General features: G+C 48.4%; 1 protein-coding gene across 3 annotated transcripts in view; it reads left to right on the top strand.

The window, feature by feature from the left end:
* The window catches only part of LOC129839633 (calmodulin-regulated spectrin-associated protein 3-like), a 32,613-nt gene extending 21,378 nt beyond the window's left edge, over window positions 1-11,235 (top strand). For all 3 annotated transcript variants that reach the window (XM_055907163.1, XM_055907162.1, XM_055907165.1), the window contains 11 exons: window positions 1,643-1,736; window positions 1,924-1,975; window positions 2,303-2,364; window positions 2,641-2,671; window positions 3,868-6,268; window positions 6,504-6,625; window positions 6,754-7,061; window positions 7,991-8,138; window positions 8,792-8,907; window positions 9,044-9,162; window positions 9,426-11,235. In XM_055907163.1, coding sequence (XP_055763138.1) covers window positions 1,643-1,736; window positions 1,924-1,975; window positions 2,303-2,364; window positions 2,641-2,671; window positions 3,868-6,268; window positions 6,504-6,625; window positions 6,754-7,061; window positions 7,991-8,138; window positions 8,792-8,907; window positions 9,044-9,162; window positions 9,426-9,710 — 3,738 coding nt within the window. In that variant the 3' untranslated portion in view covers window positions 9,711-11,235. The remainder of the gene's footprint in view (window positions 1-1,642; window positions 1,737-1,923; window positions 1,976-2,302; window positions 2,365-2,640; window positions 2,672-3,867; window positions 6,269-6,503; window positions 6,626-6,753; window positions 7,062-7,990; window positions 8,139-8,791; window positions 8,908-9,043; window positions 9,163-9,425) is intronic.
* The last annotated feature ends 4,703 nt before the right edge of the window (window positions 11,236-15,938 follow it).

The raw sequence follows: 15,938 nt of genomic DNA, 5'->3' as shown, positions 1-15,938 counted from the left end.
CAGGACGTAGTACCAGACCTCTCCACAACACTACACGTAGGTACAACTCTGTCCAGGACGTAGTACTAGACCTCTCCACAACACTACACGTAGGTACAACTCTGTCCAGGACGTAGTACTAGACCTCTCCACTACACTACACGTAGGTACAACTCTGTCCAGGACGTAGTACTAGACCTCTCCACAACACTACACGTAGGTACAACTCTGTCCAGGACGTAGTACTAGACCTCTCCACTACACTACACGTAGGTACAACTCTGTCCAGGACGTAGTACTAGACCTCTCCACAACACTACACGTAGGTACAACTCTGTCCAGGACGTAGTACTAGACCTCTCCACAACACTACACGTAGGTACAACTCTGTCCAGGATGTAGTACTAGACCTCTCCACTACACGTAGGTACAACTCTGTCCAGGACGTAGTACTAGACCTCTCCACAACACTACACGTAGGTACAACTCTGTCCAGGACGTAGTACTAGACCTCTCCACTACACTACACGTAGGTACAACTCTGTCCAGGACGTAGTACTAGACCTCTCCACAACACGTAGGTACAACTCTGTCCAGGACGTAGTACTAGACCTCTCCACAACACTACACGTAGGTACAACTCTGTCCAGGACGTAGTACTAGACCTCTACACAACACTACACGTAGGTACAACTCTGTCCAGGACGTAGTACTAGACCTCTCCACTACACTACACGTAGGTACAACTCTGTCCAGGACGTAGTACTGGACCTCTACACAACACTACACGTAGGTACAACTCTGTCCAGGACGTAGTACTAGACCTCTACACAACACGTAGGTACAACTCTGTCCAGGATGTAGTACTGGACCTCTCCACAACACTACACGTAGGTACAACTCTGTCCAGGACGTAGTACTAGACCTCTCCACTACACTACACGTAGGTACAACTCTGTCCAGGACGTAGTACTAGACCTCTCCACAACACTACACGTAGGTACAACTCTGTCCAGGACGTAGTACTAGACCTCTCCACTACACTACACGTAGGTACAACTCTGTCCAGGACGTAGTACTGGACCTCTACACAACACTACACGTAGGTACAACTCTGTCCAGGACGTAGTACTAGACCTCTACACAACACGTAGGTACAACTCTGTCCAGGATGTAGTACTGGACCTCTACACAACACTACACGTAGGTACAACTCTATAGAGCTTTCTCTGTTCAGAACATAGACTTATACAGATGTAGGATCTAAATTTGAGCCAGTTTGCTACAGCAGGAAAATAATCCTGCAGCAATAGGAAAATGTGGATTATTACGTGGATTATAATATAATGGACATTTTTTGCAGGGGTTGATACATTTTTCATTAGGGCAAATCAAGTCTGACATGTTTAAAAGGACATTACAACCTTTAGAAGCCTTTTTAAACATTGAATACCCTACAAATTCTCCTCAACAAAAAGAGTGATCAAATGAAGATTCTACATCTGTTCCTCTCCTCTAACCTACCACTTCCCCGTCTGTAAACGACAGATGGTCAGATACAATTTTGTTACTGGATTATTACTGTAAAAAAAAGGGTTCAATTAAAAACGTAAACATTTTTAATGAAAAGTTACAGGTGTTTATTCGACCTGTTCTCCTTCAGGTGAACATCATGAGTTTCATAGCAGAGCTGCTGGGATGGTTCGAGGTGCATAAACCTGACTTTGTCAAGCCATTACTACCTCTGGACCTGACAGGTAGGGGAGGTCTGTGTGTGTGTGGGGGGGGTGCTCTCCCTCTCTCTCTCTCTCTGTGTGTGTGTGTGTGTGTGTGTGTGTGTGTGTGTGTGTGTGTGTGTGTGTGAGAGAGAGAGATTAGACCGCTGTATAACCTGTTTATTTGGCGTTATGATTGATAACACTAATAGGTTTCTCTGTGTGCCAGATGCCTCAGGGTTGTTGGACTGCACCAGTCCTGTCAGTGGGAACAGCAACAGGTAAACTCAGGACACACATTCATTCTACATGTAGTTATTGTTTGACAAAGCAACCGGGAAACTACAGCAAGCAATCAAGTGCAATGCATTTCCATGTTCTTTCACGTCCATTACTATGACTCTGTGTTATATGCTGAATCTCATTGGCGTCTCTAACACAGGAAGTTCTCAGGAGTCTTGGTCATGATGTGTTGTGGGTCGAGACCCCAAGGAGAAACCAAACAGAAACACATCCACATGGCCTGTTTATTGTATCTGTGGCAGAATAAGACGTGGCGTATATTACAGATAGAGTCATTGTGAATAATAATGTGTTTTCTGTTCCAGTGGCTCTCCCTCCTATATCTTCAAACAGCCCTTTGTCCCCATATCCTCTCCTGCGTCACCTGGTAAGAGAGATGAGGATTCTGGGTAATGTAGTTTAAAGCTGCCTTTCTGCGTCTGTGGGCTTTTCCTCAATTGCATACTCCTCGTTGTCCTCTCTCCTCGTCTACTTCTCAAAACCCATTGGAGGGTAAAGGTCAGAGGGGAGGGACCCCTGGCTTTCTCATCCAATGGGTTTTGAGAAGACGACGAGGATAAGGGACGCGAGGAGTATGCAATTGTGAGAAGTCTAAGTGTTGGAGATCTCTTCCTGACTACATCTCCCTTTCTGTCACATTTAGAAGGGAACATGTGGACCAAGAAACAGATCCGGTGAGTAGGATGGCTGTTTCAGCCTGTGGAAATATATATTTAGGACCAAACTCCCAGTTGATTGAACCTCTCTCTCTCTTCCTCCCTCTTTCTCTCCATATCTCTCTCTCTTCCTCCCTCTTTCTCTCCATATCTCTCTCTCTTCCTCCCTCTTTCTCTCCATATCTCTCTCTCTTCCTCCCTCTTTCTCTCCATATCTCTCTCTCTTCCTCCGTCTTTCTCTCCATATCTCTCTCTCTTCCTCCCTCTTTCTCTCCATATCTCTCTCTCTTCCTCCCTCTTTCTCTCCATATCTCTCTCTCTTCCTCCGTCTTTCTCTCCATATCTCTCTCTCTTCCTCCCTCTTTCTCTCCATCTCTCTCTCTTCCTCCCTCTTTCTCTCCATATCTCTCTCTCTTCCTCCCTCTTTCTCTCCATATCTCTCTCTCTTCCTCCCTCTTTCTCTCCATATCTCTCTCTCTTCCTCCCTCTTTCTCTCCATATCTCTCTCTCTTCCTCCCTCTTTCTCTCCATATCTCTCTCTCTTCCTCCCTCTTTCTCTCCATATCTCTCTCTCTTCCTCCGTCTTTCTCTCCATATCTCTCTCTCTTCCTCCCTCTTTCTCTCCATATCTCTCTCTTCCTCCCTCTTTCTCTCCATATCTCTCTCTCTTCCTCCCTCTTTCTCTCCATATCTCTCTCTCTTCCTCCCTCTTTCTCTCCATCTCTCTCTCTTCCTCCCTCTTTCTCTCCATATCTCTCTCTCTTCCTCCCTCTTTCTCTCCATATCTCTCTCTCTTCCTCCCTCTTTCTCTCCATATCTCTCTCTCTTCCTCCCTCTTTCTCTCCATATCTCTCTCTCTTCCTCCCTCTTTCTCTCCATATCTCTCTCTCTTCCTCCCCCTTTCTCTCCATATCTCTCTCTCTTCCTCCCTCTTTCTCTCCATATCTCTCTCTCTTCCTCCCTCTTTCTCTCCATTTCTCACTATATCTCTCTCTCTTTCTCCCTCTTTCTCTCTCCATCTCTCTCCATATCTCTCTCTCTTTCTCTCTCTCTTTCTCCCTCTTTCTCTCTCCGTCTCTCTCTCTTTCTCCCTCTTTCTCTCTCTCTCTCTCTCTCTCTCTTCCTCCCTCTTTCTCTCCCTCTCTGTCTCTCTCTTCCTCCCTCTCATCTCTCTCTCTTCCTCCCTCTCTCCCTCTCCATCTCTCTCTCTCCAGTCGTCCTCTCTCGGCTGTGACCTTCAGTATCCCATTTGGTCTGGACAGTGACGTGGACGTTGTCATGGGCAACCCCGTGCATTCCGCCAGCACCAACAGCCTGACCACCGGCGTGCCCGCCATGATGACTTCATCGAGCATGATGTCATCGGGGATGACACGGGTCCCCTACAGCCCCCCCGAGGACCTCAGTCACCTGGTCAGCGCCTCTGTCCCTCAACGCTCCTCCTGGGGACCGCACACACACTCACACACACCGGCCCTAGGGGAGCTGCCGACCGTCAAGATCATCCACACTCCTGGAGGAGGAGGAGAAAGAGGTGGAGGAGGGAAAGGAGGAGGAGGAGGAAGAGGAAGGCCAGAGCCACGCTTGCGTCCAGAAGGAGCTCCTGCAGGTTTCTTCCTTCATTCTCCTGAAGACGACCTGACCCAGCTCAGCAGCTCCGCCCCCTGCCGCTCCGGAATGCTCTACCGACCAATAGGAGGGGAGGGGGGCGGAGGAGAGAAGCGGAGATTGGGAGGCAGGGAGAGGGGGGAGAAGGGGAGACGGACATCGGATGGCTCGCGGGACGATGACTCGGTCCTCCGCGACGGAAGTGTGGACTCATCGGAAGCTTCCGACGACCTTCCTAGAAATGCCCCCGGCAACGTCCGCCCTGGCCACGATCGTCACGGCAACGGCAGCGTCAGCAACACCGGTGGCAGTAGCGGCAGCCCGCGGATGACGAGCTTCGCCGAGCGGCGGGACAGAAGGAGACAGCCGGCCGCACCGGGAGAGGAGTCAGCCAGCACCCCGACCCCCACCACCCCCACCCTCCATACCCCCACCCACACCACCCCCAGCCCAGGAGGGAAGCACCCTGAGCCGGGTACAGAGGCCTGGGAGCTGGGGGCCCGCCTGGAGGAGAAACGCAGAGCCATCGAGGCCCAGAAGAGACGCATAGAGGCCATATTCACCAGACACAGACAGAGGCTGGGCAAGACTGCCTTCCTACAGCTGAAGAGAGGAGAGGGAGGAGAGGAGCCTATATCTCTGGAGGAGCGTCTCAGCCGCATGGAGGAGCAGCTGAAACAGGAGGAGGAGAAGGAGGAGAGAGAAGAGGAAGAGGAGAAAGGGAAGGAGAAAGATAAGGCAGACAAAGGGAACTCCCGTCCGCAGGCGCGATTGGAGAAGCAGGTGACGTTTTCCATGGATACGAGGAAGGGGGCCGAGAAAGGGGCGGATAAATGGGAGGGGCCTGAGCCGGGGGGAGGGGCTGTTCTTGGGGAGTATAATGAGGTGGTCCTGAAGCTGAGTGAGGCTCTGAGGTCACTACAGAATGACATGCAGAAACTGACCCAACAACAACAACAGCTAATGGGCAAGAAGACCACACCCAAAACTACACCTAAAACCACACCTAAAACTACACCCAAAACGACACCTAAAAGTACACCCAGGACACCACCCAGGACCCCCACTAAGAGTCCGACTAGAACCCCGACCAAGAGCATCAGTAAGGTTTGGGTGATCCCTGCAGGCTCCAAACCCCCCACCTCCACTACCTCCCCCTCTCGCAGGGCCCTCCCCCAGCTCTCCTCCACCCCTCCCAAAACCCCCATCTCCTCCTCCTGCCCTGCCCCACGCACTAAGATCCACTCCTCCTCCCCCCGTAGCCCTAAACACCACCCGCGCCCCTCCCACCCCCACCCCCGCCCATCTGAGTTGAAGTTCCCTCCTTCCACCCGTGTCCTCACCCCCCCGCAGCATGTGGACTCCCTCCCCCACCTGCGACGTGTCTCCCCCAGCCAGTGCCAGGTCCAGACCTCCTCCTCTTTCCGTATCGGGGGCCCCTGCACCCCTGCCGCCATGCTGCCCCAGCCTGAGGAGAGTACCTCGGAGACGGGCTCCAGCGAGACGCCCACCCAGTTCAGCCTGGAGCTGGAGGAGCAGGAGGGGTCAGGGGGAGGCCGGCCCGTGTTTCCCCAGCCCAGGAGAGGCCGTTCTGGCGGTGGCAGCAGCTCTGGAGCCCCCTCCGAGGGCTCCTTTGAGAGCGAGACCCTGTCGCTGTCGGCCGCTTACTGCGGAGGAGGGGAGGGAGGAAGAGGAGGAGGAGGGAATCGTTGCAGCCTGATGGAGGTGTCCTTGTCATCCCTGGGAGGGGCAGAGGGGGGCAGCGACGAGCCAACTGACACAGAAGGACAGGAGTTCTTCTCTGACTCCATGAGCGACCACACAGAACCTCCAACAGGAGAAACGTTGGAACCTACGGAACCCACGGGAGAACTGAGAGAATCTACGGGGGATCAAGTAGAACCAAGAGTAGAACAGACACAGAACACAGAACTCCTAGAACCCTCAGTGGAACCCACAGAGCAGACGGAACCGGAGACGAGAGGAGGGGTTGGATTCTTCTTCAAGGTGAGTCTGGCGGAGGGAGAGACGGAGAGAGAATAGTCCCTCCCAGAAACAAGCACTAACTAACCCTCTGCCCTCTAGGCCCTTAGATGTAGATAAGACAACATTAATGGAGGTTCATCGTTTCATTATTGACTCATCAGGAAATCAAAGATGATGTGTTTCTAGTTGTAGCAAATAAAGTAATGACAATGTGTGTTTTTGGTGTGTGTGTGTGTGTGTGTGTGTGTGTGCGCAGGAGGAGGTGCGTTGTGAAGATGAGATGGCTCAGAGGAGAGCTGCTCTGTTGGAGAGACAGCAGAAAAGAACAGAGGAACTGAAGAGGAGGAGACAGTGGAACGAACAGGAGAGAGAGAGCAGGTCACACACACAGACACAGACAGACAGACAGACAGACAGACAGACAGACAGACATCATCCACTCAACAAATAAACATATAGATCATCACCATAATACTAACCCCACTTCCCCTCCATCTTTCTTTTAGACCCCCCTCTGAGGAGGAGGAGCGAAGAGGCTCTCTCCCACAGACCCCTCCCCTGTCCTGCACCTCTCCCCCCGCCGCCGGTGTCCCCTCCCTCACCCCCCCGACCACGCCCAGTCGCCGTGGTGATTTCACGCGGAAGGAGTACGCCCACCGCCAGCAGATACGCATCATGTCTGACCTGGATAAGGTGCTGCGTCAGAAACCCACCAATCAGGGACGAGTCGCCGCCAAGAAGTCCCGCCCCCGACCTCGGAGCATGACCCGGGAGGAGTCACATCTGTCCCGCAGCCCAGCCAAGAGCACTATGGGTAATGGAATTGTAACGATAGGGTGTGTGTGTGTGTTAGCCAGACGCTCTACTGTTCCCCTTTCCAGTGTCTGGGAGGGGGGACGGGGGAGGGGGGGTTCAGGCTTTTGTTCCCGCCCAACACTCTGATGCTCTAGTCTTCTGCTGCTTTACTCTGCATAATGACAAGTTATCAACATACTGTACACACCCTCTCTCTCCCTCCTCTCTCTCTCTCTCTCTCTCTCTCTCTCTCTCTCTCTCTCTCTCTCTCTCTCTCTCTCTCTCTCTCTCTCTCTCTCTCTCTCTCTCTCTCTCCTCTCTCTCCCTTCTTCTCTCTCTCTTCTTCTCTCTCTCCCTCATTCTCTCTCTCTCCTTTCCCTCCTCTCTCTCTCTCTCCCTTCTCTCTCTCCCTCCTTCTCTCTCTCCCTCCTCTCTCTCTCTCTCTCCCTCCTCTCTCTCCCTTCTTCTCTCTCTCTTCTTCTCTCTCTCCCTCATTCTCTCTCTCTCCTTTCCCTCCTCTCTCTCTCTCTCCCTTCTCTCTCTCTCTCTCTCTCTCTCTCTCTCTCTCTCTCTCTCTCTCTCTCTCTCTCTCTCCCTTCTCTCTCTCCCTCCTCTCCCTCCTTCTCTCTCTCCCTCCTCTCTCTCCCTTCTTCTCTCTCTCTTCTTCTCTCTCTCCCTCATTCTCTCTCTCTCCTTTCCCTCCTCTCTCTCTCTCTCTCCCTTCTCTCTCTCCCTCCTTCTCTCTCTCCCTCCTCTCTCTTCTTCTCTCTCTCCCTCATCTCTCTCCCTCCTTCTCTCTCCCTCCTCTCCCTCCTTCTCTCTCTCCCTCATCTCTCTTCTTCTCTCTCTCCCTCATCTCTCTCCCTCCTTCTCTCCCTCCTCTCTCTCCCTTCTTTTCTCTCTCTTCTTCTCTCTCCTATCTCTCCCTCTGTCTTTTTCTCTCTCCAGGTCCTAAGTTGACTAAGGTGTACTCTCACTCCTCTCTCAACCTGGCTGCTATGGCTGATGACTCAGAAAGCCCCGTCCCTGACAACACCGTCCCTGACAACACCGTCCCTGACAACACCGTCCCTAACCCTAGCAAGAAACCATCCAGGTAACACTTCTACTTCTCTCTCTCTCTCTCTCTCTCTCTCTCTCTCTCTCTCTCATTCTGTCTCTGTCTCTCCCTTTCTCTCTCCCCCTCTCTCTCTCATTCTGTCTCTGTCTCTCCTTTTCTCTCTCCCTCTGGTATATTCATCCAGGGTAAAAAAATAAATGAAAAAAAAAAGGCCACCCGAGCTGTTCACAACTACCATAGCAGTGAAAACTACAATTCATTTAAAACAGAATGGGTGGGGGCCACAATGTGGGTGGGGGCCACAAAAAAAAAAAATCATGAGGGGCCTCACTTGCTCGTGCATCTGCGTAACCACATCCATCCAAGATTTTTAAATGATAAATCTAATTCCCTGCAATTCTACAAATTTTGCCATGGGTGGAGAATAAAAAAAAAAATGTCAGTTTAACTTAGATATCCTAACATAATCAATGTTTTTCTCTTGTTACGTCCTGGCCAGTAATTCTCCCATGATTACAAGTTTACATAGCTGGCCGCTAGACTAACTTAGCAATCTAAAAACATCTAGCTGACATGGCTAATTGAGTGACTGTCAGTGACGTAACAAGAGAAACACTGCTGATGAACCAATCACATTTCAGAACTACACCTTCAGTATTCTACTAACTCTTACCCTTCCTTTCTTCCAGCCGCCCTGATTCGCCCTCACGTCTGATGTCACCGAGCCGACTGGCCAATCAGAACGGAGACAAGGACTGGGAGATCGGCTCCAATGGCTCCTCCCCTTCCATTCCAGAATACACCGGTACGACGTGATAGGAAATGGAATGATGTCAAAGAATTGTCCTGTTATAAAACTGTTGTACCCTAAATCAAATCTAAACTTGCGTGCGTGTGTGTGTGTGTGTGTGTGTTTGTTTGTTTGTTTGTTTGTTTCCCAGGGCCCAAACTGTTCAAAGAGCCGAGCTTCAAGTCCAATAAGTTCATCATCCACAACGCCCTGTCTCGCTGCTGTCTGGCTGGCAAGGTCAACGAGACTCAGAAGAACAAGATGGTGGAGGTTGGAAGTCCTCACTGTATTTCACACAACCCACATAGGCCTATATACACACACAGTACTAACCAGACCTGACTTCAAATGAGTTTTCTTTGAAATACTTCTCAAAAGTACACACACAGGCACACAGGCACACACACACAGGCGCACACACACACACACACACACACACACACACACACACACACACACACACACACACACACACACACACACTGAAGACAAGTTTTCATCCACACAGACATTGTTTTCTCTCCCCCCACCAGGAGATGGAGAAGAGTCCAGCCAACCACTTCCTGATTCTGTTCCGTGATTCCAACTGTCAGTTCCGAGCCGTCTACACCATGAGCCCCGAGACTGACGAGCTCGTCCGATTGGCCGGGGTGGGCCCGCGTGTCGTAAGCCCCGCCCTGGTGGAGTCCATCTATAAGTACAGCTCCGACAGGAAACAGTTCAGTTGTATCCCGTCCAAGACCATGTCTATGAGCGTCGACGCCTTCACGTTACCAGGACACCTGTGGCACAGCAAGAGGCCTGTTAAGCCAAAATAAGCATGTATATAGACATACATACAGGCATGGATACACACACACACAAACAACTGAATTACTGTTTGTCCTGCATGGGACACACTACCCCTCTCGCCCTTAAATCTCATCGGACCTACTGACTATTGACGAGGTGCTTTCTCTCCCCTGTATGTGCATGGAAATGGAACAGTCCAACTATCCACCCTTATAGAGAAGACTCTAAGACTCGTCCACACGCGGGGGATACTGAAGACCAGTTGTTGTTGTATAAATGACCTTTTCAATCTTAAATGGTTACACTACACAGGAAACAAACTCTACACAAAAAGTGTATCTTTCTCTTAGTTAAAACGTTCTCCTGTTAGTTAAAACGTTCTCCTGTTAATGTCTGAGGTCCAAAATGATTGTTTCTCTGCTACCCATAAACCCTTTGGCCTTATGTTCTGTTCTGTTCACTACTAGCTGAAAGGCTGGAGGCATGCTGATAGCCATTGTGTAGGTTGACTAAAGTTTTCTGTTTTATAACACGAACATAATCCTTCTGATGCCTTCTGCCCGACGACTGGCAGACACGGGACTTTTATTATCAAAAGTGGACTTTTATTATCCTGCAAACCAGGTCAAAACAAGGAATGGAGGACATTTGTTGTTTCTTTAATGTGAAAAGGAGAAAAGAACACGAGATGTGTGTTCCCCAAAATAGCACAAAATCAAAGATTGTACATAGTTGTGACGGACGGGCCATCGCTGGCAGACTAAGGCCTAGATTCAATCCGATTCTGCACTAAAGCTCGACTGAAATTTAAAAGCACTGTTCCCGCGTTCGCCAAGACTGCATTCTCGATAAACGCTGAATACGTGGGCCAAACCGGAAATGACCTTAAAATTTCAATCACGCTATAAGGCAGATGTTCTGCTCTATGGATTGAATCTCTCCCTAAACTGCCAGAACTGATTTGTACAAAGACGCTGCAGCATGGACATGTGGTCTCACAGGGCTTGACTTGGGCAGGAGCTCACCGGAACCGAGGACCGAACGGCACCTCAGATGTTCTACTGCTTGACTTGGGCAGGAGCTCACCGGAACCGAGGACCGAATGGCACCTCAGATGTTCTACAGCTTGACTTGGGCAGGAGCTCACCGGAACCGAGGACCGGACGGCACCTCAGATGTTCTACTGCTTGACTTGGGCAGGAGCTCACCGGAACCGAGGACCAAACGGCACCTCAGATGTTCTACTGCTTGACTTGGGCAGGAGCTCACCGGAACCGAGGACCGAACGGCACCTCAGATGTTCTACTGCTTGACGTCCTGCACCTCTTACAGAATATTAGCTCTAAACCTTTGCAGAGTTCCTGCACCTAAATATAAACAGTACCGGCTCTCAAAATGAGTACTGGCACCTATTTTAGTCCAAGTCAAGCACTGGTTCTTATGGGTTGTCAGCCAATAGATATGTAAAACCCTGAAAGTTAAAGGTCAGGGGGCAGGGGTTATGACCCACCCACGGTACAGTAGGGTTAATAAAGTAGATGTGTTTTAAAACCTGACTCTGTCTATCTGAACTAAACAGTCATCTGAACCCAACTAACTGGTCTGGTCTTACCTCCTCTCTCTGAACCTGACTAACTGGTCTGGTCTTACCTCCTCTCTCTGAACCCAACTAACTGGTCTGGTCTTACCTCCTCTCTCTGAACCTGACTAACTGGTCTGGTCTTACCTCTCTCTCTCTCTTTCTCCTCTCTCTCTCTTCTCTCTTCTCTCTCTCTCTCTCTTCTCTCTTCTCTCTTCTCTCTCCTTCTCCTCTCTCTCCCTCCCTAACACCATGTCTCCATCTCTCTCTCTCTCTCTCTTTCCCTCCCATCCTCCCTGTCATATTTCATCAACATAGTTTCCCCCTGTCTTATTTGAGGGTTATATCATTATGATAATCACAACCCAACTGTATAAGGTTGAATGATACTATATATAATGTCACTGTAAATGCCCTGCGGCTGCTAACTGACTGAGAAGACCTCAAGTAGTATTTAGTAACCAAGAAAAGAAATGTAGAGAAAACTACTGTATAGATTAAATAAATATACCGACATATATGTACATTCTACTAGGGTATGTATAGTGGTAGTTATAATATATGTACATTCTACTAGGGTATAGTGGTAGTTATAATATATGTACATTCTACTAGGGTATGTATAGTGATAGTTATAATATATGAACATTCTACTAGGGTATAGTGGTAGTTATAATATATGTACATTCTACTAGGGTATAGTGGTAGTTATAATATATGTACATTCTATCTGGGTATGTATAGTGGTAGTTATAATATATGAACATTCTACTAGGGTATAGTGGTAGTTATAATATATGTACATTCTACTAGGGTATAGTGGTAGTTATAATATATGTACATTATACTAGGGTATAGTGGTAGTTATAATATATGTACATTCTACTAGGGTATAGTGGTAGTTATAATATATGTACATTCTACTCGGGTATGTATAGTGGTAGTTATAATATATGTACATTCTACTAGGGTATGTATAATGGTAGTTATAATATATGTACATTCTACTAGGGTATAGTGGTAGTTATAATATATGTACATTCTACTAGGGTATGTATAGTGGTAGTTATAATATATGTACATTCTACTAGGGTATGTATAGTGGTAGTTATAATATATGTACATTCTACTAGGGTATGTATAGTGGTAGTTATAATATATGTACATTCTACTAGGGTATGTATAGTGGTAGTTATAATATATGTACATTATACTAGGGTATAGTGTTAGTTATAATATATGTACATTCTACTAGGGTATGTATAGTGGTAGTTATAATATATGTACATTATACTAGGGTATAGTGGTAGTTATAATATATGTACATTATACTAGGGTATGTATAGTGGTAGTTATAATATATGTACATTATACTAGGGTATAGTGGTAGTTATAATATATGTACATCCTACTAGGGTATAGTGGTAGTTATATTATATGTACATTCTATTGGGTATAGTGGTAGTTATAATATATGTACATTATACTAGGGTATAGTGGTAGTTATAATATATGTACATTCTACATGGGTATGTATAGTGGTAGTTATAATATATGTACATTATACTAGGGTATAGTGGTAGTTAAAATATATGTACATTCTACTAGGGTATAGTGGTAGTTGTATTATATGTACATTCTACTAGGGTATAGTGGTAGTTATAATATATGTACATTATACTAGGGTATAGTGGTAGTTATAATATATGTACATTCTACTAGGGTATAGTGGTAGTTATAATATATGTACATTATACTAGGGTATAGTGGTAGTTATAATATATGTACATTATACTAGGGTATAGTGGTAGTTATAATATATGTACATTCTACTAGGGTATAGTGGTAGTTATAATATATGTACATTATACTAGGGTATAGTGGTAGTTATAATATATGTACATTATACTCGGGTCCTCAAACTCATCTCTGGACCTCTTAGCCAGTTCCACTGAATTGTTTCATTGTTCCCCTCTAATCAGGGACGGGTTTAGACCTGGGACACCAGGTGGGTGTAGTTAATGATCAGGGAGGGGTTTAGACCTGGGACTCCAGGTGGGTGTAGTTAATGATCAGGGAGGGGTTTAGACCTGGGACTCCAGGTGGGTTTAGTTAATGATCAGGGAGGGGTTTAGACCTGGGACTCCAGGTGGGTTTAGTTAATGATCAGGGAGGGGTTTAGACCTGGGACTCCAGGTGGGTTTAGTTAATGATCAGTGAGGGGTTTAGACCTGGGACTCCAGGTGGGTGTAGTTAATGATCAGGGAGGGGTTTAGACCTGGGACTCCAGGTGGGTTTAGTTAATGATCAGGGAGGGGTTTAGACCTGGGACTCCAGGTGGGTGTAGTTAATGATCAGGGAGGGGTTTAGACCTGGGACTCCAGGTGGTCGTAGTTAATGATCAGGGAGGGGTTTAGACCTGGGACTCCAGGTGGGTGTAGTTAATGATCAGGGAGGGGTTTAGACCTGGGACTCCAGGTGGGTGTAGTTAATGATCAGGGACGGGTTTAGACCTGGGACTCCAGGTGGGTGTAGTTAATGATCAGGTAGAACAGAAACCCAGGCGTCTCCGGACCTCGCAGGGTCAGAGGGGAATGCCCTGTACTAGGGTGTGTATAGTGATAGAGTTCTGTCTGTGTTCTGTAGGTTAAACAGGGAGTGGAATATTTATATAATTTAGATGCAACACACACACACACACCACACACTCACGTACACACACACACACCACACACTCACGTACACACAACATGCACTTTTATGCTTTCTGAAAGATGGACACATATGTGTGCACAAAGGCTTTCTCTTGGGTGTACACACACACACACACACACACACACACACACACACACACACACACACACACACACACACACAAACAGAGACACACACACACACACACAGACACACATACAGAGACACACACACACATACAGAGACACACACACACACAGACACACATACAGAGACACACACACACAGACACACATACAGAGACACACACACACAGACACACATACAGAGACACAAACACACACAGACACACATACAGAGACACAAACACACAGACACACATACAGAGACACAAACACACAGACACAAACACACATACAGAGACACAAACACACAGACACACACACACAGGTGTTGTTAGTGATTCCTGCTGTGTAATTGCTTTAGCCATGTGAATGGAGAATAAAGGGTGTGATGAGAGATCTGATGACACCCTGATTAATTAACACTCATTACTACCCAAGATGCACCACTTCACTGTCTTACAATACATCATCTCTCTCTCTCTCTGTTTTTCTCCCCCATCCCCTTTCTCTCTCTGCCTCTACCTGTCTCTCTCTCTGTCTCTCTCCCTGTTTCTCTCTCTCTCCCACCCTCCCCCCTCTCTCTGTGTCTGCATACCTCTAAGGTGCTGAGGCATGGACTCACGTTTATCAGCGTACACAAAGAAATTCATCAGAATCCCCCCCATCTCCTTCCCCCTCCCGACACACTAGACACCTGAGAGCATTTGAAAGTCATGTTGCTACAATCAGATCTAGATATTACCTCAGGGACTAAAGGGGACATAGGAGCTAGGGTAAGGAGACAGGCTAGGAGCTAGGGGACATAGGAGGTAGGGTAAGGAGACATAGGCTAGGAGCTAGGGGACATAGGAGCTAGGGTAAGGAGACATAGGCTAGGAGCTAGGGGACATAGGAGGTAGGGTAAGGAGACAGGCTAGGAGCTAGGGTAAGGAGACATAGGCTAGGAGCTAGGGGACATAGGAGCTAGGGTAAGGAGACATAGGCTAGGAGCTAGGGGACATAGGAGGTAGGGTAAGGAGACATAGGCTAGGAGCTAGGGGACATAGGAGGTAGGGTAAGGAGACAGGCTAGGAGCTAGGGGACATAGGAGCTAGGGTAAGGAGACATAGGCTAGGAGCTAGTGGACATAGAAGCTAGGGTAAGGAGACATAGGCTAGGAGCTAGGGTAAGGAGACAGGCTAGGAGCTAGGGGACATAGGAGCTAGGGTAAGGAGACATAGGCTAGGAGCTAGGGGACATAGAAGCTAGGGTAAGGAGACATAGGCTAGGAGCTAGGGTATGGAGACAGGCTAGGAGCTAGGGGAAATAGAAGGCTAGGAGCTAGGATTTGGAGACAGGCTAGGAGCTAGGGGATATAGAAGGTTAGGAGCTAGGATAAGGAGACACAGGCTAGGAGATATAGAAGGCTAGGAGCTAGGGTAAGGAGACATAGGCTAGGAGCTAGGGGATATAGGAGGTTAGGAGCAGGATAAGGAGACACAGGCTAGGAGCTAGGGGATATAGAAGGTTAGGAGCTAGGATAGGGAGACAAATGCTAGGCAGACAGATTGTACACTGTGTTCTAGTACTACTCCTCCAACAGTCCTCCCATCACAGGGCTGGGCTGGGGAAAACCACACAGTCCTCCCATCACAGGGCTGGGCTGGGGGAAACCACACAGTCCTCCCATCACAGGGCTGGGCTGGGGGAAACCACACAGTCCTCCCATCACAGGGCTGGGCTGGGGGAAACCACACAGTCCTCCCATCACAGGGCTGGGCTGGGGAAAACCACACAGTCCTCCCATCACAGGGCTGGGCTGGGGGAAACCACACAGTCCTCCCATCACAGGGCTGGGCTGGGGGAAACCACACAGG

This window comes from Salvelinus fontinalis, chromosome 40, assembly GCF_029448725.1.
Source record: "Salvelinus fontinalis isolate EN_2023a chromosome 40, ASM2944872v1, whole genome shotgun sequence".
Classification (NCBI taxonomy): domain Eukaryota; kingdom Metazoa; phylum Chordata; class Actinopteri; order Salmoniformes; family Salmonidae; genus Salvelinus; species Salvelinus fontinalis.
Note: the sequence above shows the minus strand (reverse complement) of the source record. Positions and strands in the feature narration are given on the sequence as shown.